This window comes from Petaurus breviceps, unplaced genomic scaffold, assembly GCF_028583685.1.
Source record: "Petaurus breviceps papuanus isolate PSGF00001 unplaced genomic scaffold, PetGlider_PUasm1.0 470, whole genome shotgun sequence".
Lineage (NCBI taxonomy): Eukaryota > Metazoa > Chordata > Mammalia > Diprotodontia > Petauridae > Petaurus > Petaurus breviceps.
The window spans coordinates 899,068-911,939 of record NW_027186350.1 but is presented as its reverse complement, the minus strand read 5'-3'; the positions used below and the strand labels follow the sequence as shown (position 1 = coordinate 911,939).

Here is a 12,872-nt window from a genome sequence, read left to right as displayed (position 1 = left end):
CTGTTGGTTCAGAAGCCCTGAAGAAGGATTTTCTTGTTGTATGTTTACAGAAATCCTGGGAGAGGGCTTTGCTAATGTGTTCAGGGGTTCTAGGACTGTTCTACAGACAGAGGATAAATTCATGAAGGGACTGGCAATGTATGTTGTGGCTTTGCTAAGCCTTGTCTCCCCAGGAACTAAGATTGCTGAGAACTTGCCTCCTGTCAAGATGAAGAAAAGACCTCCATTTGGGTATTAAGTGCTGTGTTTAAACTTGATGTAACTCTGGGGTAGATTCAATTGTGATCCAGGGGTGGGGAACTTTTGACCTTATTGTGCTCTGTGATTGACAAATGAAGGTACTTCACCTATGTTTGGAAACTAATCTCCATTTGAGAAGAGGGGCTTTGTGGTGGACTTAATTAAGGTATAGCCTAGGGGTGGAGAAGTATTCAGAACTGAGACTTTGTAATTGATTGAATGATTGGAAGGTCCTGGGGTGGGGTAGTACTTGGAGATTATTTAATCACGCTTAGTGAATGCTGTATTTTGAATGATGTCATGTTTTGATCTTCTCTGTTCTGGGTTTGTTACTGAATAAAATAGAGAGCACCTATGTTGGTATTTTGAACCTGGGAAGTTGCCTTTGCTTGGTATTACATTACACAAGCCCATTCCCTTACTTCCATTGGGCTATATTCAAAGGAAACTTCTTCTGGATTCCCTCCATCTCTTTTGATTGTACTTAAGGTACTTAAAAACTCCTGCTGGTGATGTACCCTCTGCAATGAAGCCTAGCATGGGGATCTTTGTTGATGTCCCCCGAAGGATCTTTTTAAGCCCTTCTCCTTTTCCTCAACCTTTAGACCAGAGAGCCTCTCTTGTAATTTGCCCTCCCAGTACTCACCACATTTTTTGCATTTGGTTTCATGGAAATGGTCCCGTAGATCTCCTCACCCCTCCTGACAGTGAGATAATCTTCTAAGTAGAAAACTGTCTGCTTCCAGTGGGTATAAGGGGCATCAGGGGCTGCGGGATAAACAAGGGTAACAAGAATGAAGCCTGAGAGGAGGGACACACACACACACACACACACACACACACAGTCTGGAAGAGTTTTAGCCCAAGGCTCTTCTTAAACATATCCTGACACTTAATATTGCCTTGCCAATACTCTCTCCCATCCTAAAAGGAACCAGTGCCTGTACGATAGACTCCGGCAACCCAAAGCCCGTATTCTGACATCTTAGTTGGCCCTACCCAACACTAGCAATGCCCCATGCTAAAAAATGCCTTCTTTCCTATCCTAATCATCAGAACTCTTTTTTTTTTTTTTGCTTTTTGGAGGGCAATTGGGGTTAAGTAACTTGCCCGAGGTCACATGGCTAGTTTTTTTTTTTTTTCTGTTAAGTGTTTGAGGGCATATTTGAACTCATGTCCTCCTGACTCTAAGGCCTATTCAGTGAACCACCTAGTCGCCCCCATCAGAACTCTTAATTCCATAGCCTCTAAGCATCCCATTTAGGAGTATGGAGGAAAGCAATTAGATTTAATTTATTCACACTGAATTGTGAATGGCTGTTTGTTAGACCTCCCCACACACACCCTAAAGAATACAATTGGTAGAATTTTAGTTGAAATGATAAAAAGAAATGGAGATTTTTGGAAACTGTCTAGGACAGGCTAGGGAGTAAGAGACCCTTCATTGTTTTCTCAATTTACTGTTTACCCCACAGGATAAATTCACATCTGAGTAAACCTGGTACTGATTTAATGCCTCAAAGCTACCTCTCCTGCTATGCCTATTTACTGGAAAGAATATTGGATCAGAGGACTTAAGATTTTATACTGTTGAAGGAATGCTGGATTTGAAATCAGAACCTATATGCTGAATGAAGAACTGAATTGTAGATGTCTCACCTATAAGGTCTGGACTCCAAAATTGCAATAAAATTAAATTCCAGTTCTGCCATTTACTGCGCATGTTATCCTGTGAATGTTACTTAAGCTATCTCTATGAGCAGAGGCCTGGGTTATTCAAACTTACAGATATTTTTGGGGAAAAAAAGGCAGCTGAGGGGACTGTGCTTCAATTTCCACATCTACATCAGAAGAAGAGAGTTGGATTGGACAACCTTTTAGAGAACCTCTTAACCTGGGGTTTGTGAGCTTGGAATTTTTAAAATATATGTTGATAATTTTATTTACATTTTTAACTGGTTTCTTTTTTTTCATTTTATATATTTTATCTAACACATTTAAAAACAATGATCTAAGAAGGGACCCATAGGCCTTAGCAGACTGCTGAAGGGGTCTACAATAATAAAAAAAGGTTGAGAACCCCAGTTAAATTTAACATCCAATGAATCATGGTAAGAGCTTTTAGGAGAATAAATGAGATATTAGGCCAAAATTGTCTGGGACTAGCCCTCCCAATTACAACTAATCTATACTAGCCAGACTTGTGGCCAGTCCTACTCCTGCGCCTTCATTCCAGCCTCTAACTTTTCTGACTATGTAAAAGGAAGTTAGATATTAATTTCTACCCTTACCACCCCCAAATCTGGCTCATAGCTTACTTATTCCACACCACACAATGATGACATTACCAATTTGACAACTCAATTGGAGACATTCAAGTCTATTATCTTGCTGTGATCAGACATCTGTTAGAGAGCTTGCCTTTTCATAGGCCCACCTACATCAACATCATGTAGGGATTTGACTCAGTTCCTTGTACAAATGAATGCTAAGCTCTTACAGGAACCTAATTATGTGGTTATTTTGGAGTCCAGACCTTAATAGGCAAAACTTCCTTTTAATTCAGTCATTCATTCAACATTTATTAAATACCTACTGCTTAGAGGATAGTGGATTTCTTGATGTAGAGCTCTGGAAATCCAGGTTTTGCTAAGGCCCATTGGGATTCAAATAGAACTACTTGAAAACCTTAAAAAAGCCTTAAAACTAAATCACTCTGACTCTCACTGACTGGCCAATAATAAGTCCCAGTCCAAGCCTCTGTTGATCCTTGTTTGGGTTTTGTTGGCTTAGAGTGAATGTAGATAGCAATTGTTTTTGTTCTGGCCAGAAACCCTGAGGGTCTTTGTGTCCCAGATTGATTTTTTTTTTAACATGTAGGGATTTTTGGCCTATTTAAAAAATGAGGCTATTTTTTGCTTCATTTCTTACCTAGCCTTAATCACTGACAGTGTTGTCTCAGACAAACTGAGACCTGAGAAAGACCTTAGTTTAGAAGTCTCTCACTACATCCAGGGCCATCTCCAGGCATCCTGATCTATATCTTGCCACTTGACCCAGGTGACTCTAACGGAGAGAGTGAAGCTGGTGATTTGCACAACTCTGCCTCACTTAAATCCAATTCACTTGCAAGTCAAAGCACACCTTCCTGATGTCATTGGTTCTCTTTGAGAATGAAGGATGAACAATAACAAATACCTACTATGCGCAACGGTAGGTTTGGGTATAATATACACAATGATAAAAGATACCCTCCCTGTCCTCAAGGAGCTTCGATAAGATACCTATATATCCATATTACTAGTTCCTCTACTTAATGAATTCTTATTTCATAAATGTATTCATTTCCTTTACTGAGCAGATTCCCATGCCTCTAGTCTTCATGAGTTACTGTGGTCCAAAAATAAAATAAAATCATCCCCTAGTAGGGATTCATCTGTTGATGAGGACTTTTCAGCATTTAATTAGGTTAGCCTTCAGACAATCAATCAAAGACAAAGTCCTGGGCTTGTACTTGAAACCTGATCAGCTCTGCTGAGCCTGTGAAAGCATGTGTCCTGTGATCACCTTCACACCATGCTGAGCCATTGGAGGAAGACATTGATGGAAGTGCCCAGATGAGAATAAAATATATGCAAAAGAGAATTCATTGCAAAACTCTATGAGATCAGAGGAAGTGGCTCTTCTTCCGAAGGAGATCGGGGAAGGCTTCATGGGGGAGACAGCATATACTGTATGTGATTTATCATTAGCTATGGTGTAGAGGGGGGAAGCATGGGGTTCAGAGCAGAAGGCTCTGGGTTCACATCCCAGCTCCATTACTTTCTACTGCCATGACTGTCAACGAGTCATTTCACTATTCTTTAATACAACAGAAACTAAGAATTTGCAAGTTCAAGGGACACTCAGGAGCCTTCTAATGGGACCCAGGGAGAGGTGGATGTCCCAGTGAGTGCAGCATTAGACCTGGAGTCAAGAAAACCTAATTCAAATGTTGATTAGTTCGATGATTCTGGGAAAGTCGCAGATCCATTCTTATGCCTCCATCTCACGGCAGCCCATGCGATTTTGGACATTTTTCTTGGCATCTACCCAAAATCGGTCTCTTTGCAATTTCTACATTGTTCCCTGGTTCTGCTTTCCAGGGTCAAATAGAACAAATTGAAACCCTCCTTTATATGACAGCCTTTCAAATACTTTAACATATATTCCCCCCTGAATCTCCTCTTCTCCAAGCTAAACACACTCAATTTCTTCAACTGATCCTTATGTGATATGGATTCAAGACCCTTCCCCACCTCTTCTGTACACTCTCCAGTTTATCAATGTCATTTTCAAACTGTGACACCCAGAACTAAACATAATACTCCAGATGACAGGGGTAGAGCATGGCAGGACTATCATCTCCTGGTTCCTGGGAACTTAGCCTCTCCTAACGTAGCCTGAAATAGCATTAGTTGTTTGGGGCTGCCACCTCACACTGCTAATTCATATTAAGCTTATAGTCCATCAGGACCATCAGATTGTTTTCAAAACAACTGGTATCTAGCTATTCCTCCCTCTTCCTGGTGAAATTGATTCTTTTTTATTTAAATTTATTTATGTCTACTTTTCAATATTCATTTCCACAAGATTTTGAGTTACAATTTTTTCTATCCCCATCTATTCCCTACCCCTCACCCCAAAATAGCAAGCCTACTGAATATCCCTTCCCCCAATTTGTTCTCTCTTACATCCTCTCCGTTCACCCCCCTAACTTTCTAGTAGGGCAAGATGGGTTTTTATACCCTAGTACCTGTATAGGTGAAACTGATTCTTGAAACCTAAGTATAAGACTTCACTTATACTATTCCTTACACTAGATGCTTCATCTGTCTCCATGACTTTGCAGTGGTTGCCTTTCATGCTTAGAAGGCTCTCCCTCTTCACCTACACTGCTTAGAATCCTTTGTTTTTCATTCTACTTTAGCAACATCTTTCATGTAAAAACCACTTTCTCTCCTCAGACAACACCAGTATCTTGGTTCAGTACCTCATCACCTTGCACCTAAGGTATTACAGTAGCTTTCAGATGGATTTCACTGACATAAGCCATTCCCAACATTCCCAACAACATTCATTGTTTACTCAGCTATCAAAGTGATCTTTCTAAAGCATAGATCTAACCATGTCTTGCCACTGGACTCCAATCACCATGGAGAAGTGGGTGAGGCTGATGACTTTGCACAGCTCTGCCTCACTTAAATCCTATTCACTTGCAAGTCAAGACATTACCCTCTGGATGTCATTGGTTCTCTTTGAGAATGAAGAACAACAATCTAACCATATCGACCTGGCCCCTGCCATTCAATAAACTTCAGTAGCTCCTTATTATCTCCAAGATCAAATATAAAACCCTCTGTTTGGTTTTTTTAAAATCCTTCAAAACCTGTTTTTCTCCTATCTTACTCATCCCCGTATACTCTGAGTTCCAGTCTATATGCATCTGCTCTATATATTCTGGTGAATAGTGTTGAACAAAAGTTTCTTGATTAACAGATTGAGTTGCAATTGTCTTATTGAAAGAGTTCAGTACTTTACCAGTTTGATGATGTTTATGTTGGCAATGGTTGGGATCATAAGAATACTTTGAGTGTGGGCAGGGTTTACTGGTACTTCTATGGTTGAGATAATGATTATATTCTTCCATGTCCTTTGTGAGGAACTGGTTTAATCAACTGATGGTGGTTTGGATAGGACAGGTATCCTTCAACTTGTAAATCTACATGGATAGACATCAAGAGTGGTGCATACGTATAAAAGGAAGATGGAAGATCATATGTATTATATATGAAATATATATAGTATAAAAGGAAGATGGAAAATATATGTATATATATAAATATACACACGTGTGTATATATAACATAACAGCAATATAAATGGAAAAAACACCAAAAAACAATCTAAACTTGAATGCTGCAAAATTGTAAAGTTTAGTCCCAAATAGAAGCTATGAGAAGGTACTTCTCCTGTTTCTTTGCCTAGGTAGAATACCATAAATGTGGAATACTGCATGTAATGTCAGACTCTTTTGGTTATGTTGGTTAATTTTGCCTAACTGATTTTCCCTTTTTTATTATTTACTATAAAGAATGGTTCTCTGTGTGAAGTGAGGAGAGGGCTATATAGATAGCATAATAGCAATATTTATCGATTAAATATTAATATTAAATATTTATTAAATAAATATAAATATTAAATAATATCTACAAAATGAAGTCCACCTGCTCCCAGCCCCCCTCTCTGCCAATGGGCTGTAAAAAAAAAAGTTCCCCCAAATACAGTTTTGTCTTAAGCTCTGTATTGAGAATTACTCAAGAAATGACTGACAGTGCTATCCACCCCCATCCACCACCTACACTAGCTCAGACAGACAGGTGTCTTTCCTGCTCTTAAAGACCTTCAAACAAGAAGACTCAAGCAGCCTTTTCCCATCATCTCTTCTGATGCCCCACAAGAATATACGAAATGCTTCACTGGGCTCAGACCCAGTTCTTACCCAGCCTAGACAGAGCGCTCTTTCTGGAAGAGGCACAGAATGCAGTGGGAGGGCATGGCTTGATTAAGTTTAATCCAACAAACATTAAGTGCTTTGCATGTCGTTGTCCTTGTGAATGTCACACTCAAAAATCAGACTTTTAGTACTTTATGGTTTACAAAACATTTTTCATGTACAACTTCATCTGTTCCTCACAAGCAGAGATTTAACCAGGGTCAGGCAAATGGGACTTAGAGCCAGGACTTTTTCATGGGTCAGAGGAAGCTGCTTTCCTTCCTCCCTCTGTAGTCATCTGCCAGTTGACCCACTGCCCATGGTACCACCATTATGATACCCCTTTCCTAGGCTGCCTTCTTTCCCAAATCCCATCAGGGTTTTTTTCTAGAAACTCTCTGCACTACTGCTATCATCCACCCCCAGCTGAATTTCTCCCAGATGTCAGGATTCCTAGTTATGGTTCTGCTCATAGCAATCCTCTTAGGTAGGTAGCACATATATATTTGCACTGGTTCTCATTTTGCCTGAAAGGTAATGTGGCATATTATATAGAGAACTCACCTGGAAGCCAGAAAAACCTGTATTAAAGTTTCACCTCTGACAAATATTGGTCTAGGCAATTACGGCATTTGACAGGGAAAGGACAACCTGTACTGATACAACTTATACCAGTGACATCACAGATCCAGTCCTAGTCTCTATTCCTGTTTTACAAATGGGGAAACTGAGGCTCATAGAAATAAAGTGACTTGTGTAAGGTAACACTGGCAGGTTAGTATAAGGGACTTGACTTGAATCCAGGTGTCCCAATTCCAAGTTGTATTCATTCTACACTCTCCCCAAACATCCTGTATTTCCCAAGATAATTCACTAGGGAGCTATCAGCATTACCTTTATCTGAGAAGTGTAGAAAATTAGACCTGGAAGAGACCTTTGCAATCATCTGATTTAACCCCTCTCCTTTATAGTCAAAACGCTTCCTGAAGTATTTTCAATCAACACTAACATGAGCTAATGAGTTCCCTAAGCTAATTACTCTGTGTGTGAAGCAGCAGATGGTTTTTTCTCTTCAAACTCTCTCAGACTTCAAAGGAACATTGCTCAAGGCTGGTACTCTGTATAGGATCAGAGCCTGGCTCCATAGATGAACTCTATCTGAGATTTTTTTGGTCTGCATGCTCCAGAATGGGATGAACATTGCCCTATTCACACGGTCTGAGTTGGGAGAGACTCCCATCCTTCCTGCTTTCAGCCTGGGTTCTCGTCAGCCATTGAAATGGTCCAATGGGGGTGGTTAGGTGGTGCAGTGAATAGAGCACCAGTCCTGGAATCAGGAGGACCTGAGTTCAAATCCGGCCTCAGACATTTAACACTTACTAGCAGTGTGACCTTGGGAAAGTCACTTAACCCCAATGGCCTTGCCCTTCCCCCTCCATAAAGAAAAAAAAAAGAAATGGTCCAATGATCTTGATCTGACCTCTTAGAACAGGTGACTTCTCCATCCCTGCACTCATTGGAGCTCTTTATATAACCTTGCTCCCTCTCTAGCTCCATACACAATTTTGCAGGTTTGTGATTTTCCTTAAGTTTACTTGAGACCAGTGGGGAGTCATTTCACCAACTCAACTAATTCCAGGGGCTTCCTATTTCCTCTAGAATAAAATATAAACTCTTCTGCTTAAGCTCTTAAGGCCCCAACCAACCTTTCCAGACTCATTGGACATTATTACCCCTCCTTTGGTTGTGATCTAGCCAAACTGGCCTTCTCACATAGCACCCCATCCCCTAACTGTGTGCCTGCACACAGGCTCTTACCCAAGCCTGGAATGCCCTCCCTCCTTATCTCTGAGCGCCTTTCTTTCTTTAAATTACAAATTTAGGTGGTATCTCCTGATTAAGCCTTTTTATTCCCCCTTCTCCAGCTGCTTGTGCCTTTCTTCCCAAACTACCTCGTACTTTAATTCCTTTGTGTTTATGTGTGCGTGTCACCTCCCTGAGTTCAAATCTAGCCTCAGACACTTATTAGCTGTGTGACCTTGGGTAAATCACTTAACCCTGCTTGCCTCAGTTTCTTCATCTGTAAAAAAAATGAGCTAAAGAAGGAATAGCAAACCACTCCAGTATCTTTGCCAAGAAAACCCTAAATGGGGTCACGGAGAGTTGGACACAGCTGAAGTGACTGAGCAACAGTAATATATCTATATCTACATATATCTAAATACGTACACACACGAACATACATGCATATATGTGTATGCATATAGTTACATGCCTCACACGTACATGTTATATACATATGTATATAACTGTATGCCATTATATATACATATATGTAGTTATAGGCATATATTATATGCACATGTATACACACATGTATTCTCTTGCGTTGTATATGTGTGTATGTATATGTATATATGCATATATATTGGTTGGTTGGTTGTTGTCCTTCGTTCTCAGAGAGGACCAAAGTTTCAATGTGTCTGACTGTGACTGATCAGACCAATATGAGCTCGGGATGCTCTACCACAGGTCAGGCACAAATAATCCATGTGAACATTTGGGGTGGATTCTCTAAATTTGCACATCCTGCATTTCCTTTGAGCTGTTTCAATTCTGCTTTGCTCGTAGAGCACAGCACCTTCTCGGATGTGGGTTCACCATGCTGAGCAGTCCTGTGCCAGCATCTCCCATGTCACACAATCAATCCAAAGTTCTTAGGAGAGACCTTGAGAGTGTCCTTGTATTGTTTCTTCTGACCACTATGTGGACAGAAGACAAAAGACATATGTTTATATATACGTGTATATATGTATGTATGTGTGAACTGCATCTATTAATTTTTCATGCTTTTATGTATTGTTATAGGTGCTTGTCTCTCCTCTTTGAATGGAAACTCATTGTGAATAGGAATATTTCATTCTTGGTACTTGTTTTCTCAGGGCTAAATATAGTTTCTGGAACAGAATAGTTGCTAAACCTATTAATTGACTGATTGATAGGCATGAAGCTTTTGTGAGAGGGAAGAGTATTTTTCTGGTTTATTTCCCCAGCATTGACTAGTTCTTTTTTTTTTTTGCTTTTTTTTTGAGGGGGGAAGGCAGGGTGATTGGGGTTAAGTGACTTGCCCAAGGTCACACGCCTAGTACCTGTTAAGCATCTGAGGCTGGATTTGATCTCAGGTCCTCCTGACTCCAGGGCCAGTACTCTATTCACTGTGCCACCTAGCCACCCCCTGACTAGTTCTTCTTGCAGCCTAACCACAGTCCTTCCTGCTGAAATTTAGGATGCCCTCTCTTATTCTGTCTGCACTAGAGACGGGAGCTGTACATTTGCTATTTGAGAGTGCTTCAGAGACTTGAAAACTGTTTAGCAAAGGTGCCTGCTGCCTTCCATTTGGCAGGTATTGGACTAGAAGCTACGAATCCCTGAAAAAAGCAAAAGTCCTTGTCCTCAAAGAGGTTACATTCTTTTGTAACATAGGAGGTTAAAGAGAAAGGATGAGCCAGACAGTCATAGAATCTTATTATTTTAGATCTCGAGTAGGGACCTGAAAGATAACCCAAGCCAGTGCCTTTATTTTATGCATAATAAAATTGTGACAAAGCGAGAGAGGAAGCAGATGTCCTCATGATCACACAAGTTAGTGGCAGAGCCAAAATTAGAGCTTCTATTTCCTTATAGTCCAGAGTTTTCCTAGTAAGTTATTCCTAAAGGAATCAGTAGCTTGGTTCCCAGCTTCCCTGCTCCTGTGATCAAATCCTACCTTACCTACCCCCCACAAAAACCTCTTGGTAAATGTGGTTAGAATATATGATGCCATGGGCATACATCCTAGTGTGTAAAGTCCTCCTCTAAGACAAGCAGGCAATTTAATTATACATTATAACTTTACAAAATTGTCTGGGACACAAATAACTTGATCAGGGTCACATAGCTAGGGTTTGTCAGTGTTGACCCCAAGTTTTTTTCTGATTTTAAGGCCAAACCTCCACTCACTATCCCAATTGGTTTAAGATCTTTAGCTACAGAGCACATAAAAAGAGAAAGTTCCAAAACAAGAGGGGGCATCCATTAGCTAGTAACAACTCCAAGGACATACCCTACACCAAATACCAATCTATGAAAGAGTCATTAATAGATTATTTCCAAGCTTCATTAGTGTATGACAAGATCATGTTTGAGAGTGGGTCAGTGGGCAACTAGGTGGCACAGTGAATGGAGCACTGGTCCTGGAGTCAGGAGGACCTGAGTTCAAATCTAGCTTCAGATACTTACCAGCTATGTGACCCTGGGCAAGTCACTTAACCCCAATTGCCTCAAAAAAAATAGAGTGGGTCAGACAAAGCCAGGCAACAGCTGCCCTGAGAGTAATTGCTGGATGGAGGGTTTTAGGAGAATAGGGAAGAAAAGGAGATAGACTCCCCTGGACCAAGTAGAACCTAAAGCCTGGAATTTAGGATCAGAGGATCATGGGGTTTCAGACTTAGAATTAAAAGAGGTTTTCTAAAGTGATCAATTCTCTCATTTTACAGGTGAGGAAACTGAGGCCCTGAAAACTGAAGCAGCTTAAGGCCACATCCATGCAAAGTTCAAGTCTTTGACTCCAAATCCAGTTTGTTTTCTAGAAGACTTTACTGCCTGTGATTCTATGCCCTGCATTCCCCACAGAGGACAGACTGGGAGAAAAGGGAAATAGAATTAGATTCACCCAGTGACTTACATTGCATTTTGAACCTTCAAATCCCATTTCCAGTATTTATTTTTGAGCGGGGCCATGATTAGAACATGACAATTATGGCCACAGTCGTAAACTAAGGGAATTACAGAGCAAATACTGGAGCTCAAGATTTTTAAAATAAGTGCACTGTATTGCTTCAGGCCCTTAGTTACTCATCTGAAATCTTCAGGTCTGAGCAGCTCAATCACATGGGTATGGAGGCTGGAAAGGTTGGGGGATGGATGTTAAATGTCAACTGGGACCAGCTTATAGCCTTGGCGGGTGGTACTGGCAGGCACAGGAGAGCAGACAGACAACTTGTTAGAGAAATTCTCTTATGTAAAGGCAGGTAGGCAGTATAGTAATGAATAGAACACTGGACCTGGAGTTAGGAAGACCTGAGTTCAAATCCTGTGGCAGACAGCTGTATGACCTTAGGTTAGTCATTTCACTTCTTCATTTAGCCTCATTGTCCTTATCTGTAAAGTGGGAATAACAATAGTATCTGCCTCATAAAGCTGTTCTGAGAACCAAATGACTCTGCCATATATGTCTGATAAAGCTCCAGGGCTCAGGGTTCAAATTGGCCATGATTAGCCACAAAGCACTTTTTCTTTGAAAAAACTATTATTTCTCCTTACTTTACTCCCTCCTTGCAGGACTGGCCCTCAGGATGGTTATAATAAAGCCCACTTCTCAATAGGAATATTGTATGTTATCGTTAAATGCACTTTTTTTTTTTAGTTTAGTTAGTTCAAGTGTTATTTTTCCCATTTTACAGATGTGGAAACTGAGCCTTTAAGCGATTCATTCAATGCCATCTGTCTAGCGTTAGAACCAAGTTTCTGTATCTGGCCTTGGGTCTTACAAAGCAGCTTTGGCTCTGCCCCTGGGAAATAGTTACCCTGCCTCATCCATAGCAGCCCTGGGCGGCTGGCACATAGTACCTGAAAAATGCTTTCACCCAATCACCATTATCATCATCATGGCTCATGCATACATAATACTGTCTGGTGAAAAAGAACTTATAAGGATTTCCCAGGCTCCGGGACCTGAGGGCCGCTGCCCGGGTGTGATCGCGGAGGGCCTATTGGGAAGCAAGATGGCACCCAAAAGGAAGGGAGGAGGAGGAAAGAAGGGAAAAGCCAAAGCTACACCCATCGATGGCGTCCCACCAGAGGACTTGAACAAGGAGCAGGTGGAGGAGAAGAAGGCCGGGCTACGGAATAAGGAGCGAGGAAAGGCACCTTGCTGTACGTGCACCAGAACAGCCTAACGGAGACAAAAGCCGAAGGAAGCGCGTCCTTGAAGGTGGCGCAGGAGGAGCCCGGGGGCCCAGGAGAAGGAGCCGCGCGCGGACGTGGGAGCCCGGGGCCC

General features: G+C 41.2%; 1 protein-coding gene across 1 annotated transcript in view; it reads right to left on the bottom strand.

Moving 5' to 3' along the window:
* PRMT8 (protein arginine methyltransferase 8) overlaps positions 1 to 12,872 on the bottom strand; it is a 114,503-nt gene that overhangs the window by 4,746 nt on the left and 96,885 nt on the right. Inside the window, exon 8 of the mRNA XM_069101433.1 lies at positions 887 to 1,008. Coding sequence (XP_068957534.1) covers positions 887 to 1,008 — 122 coding nt within the window. The remainder of the gene's footprint in view (positions 1 to 886; positions 1,009 to 12,872) is intronic.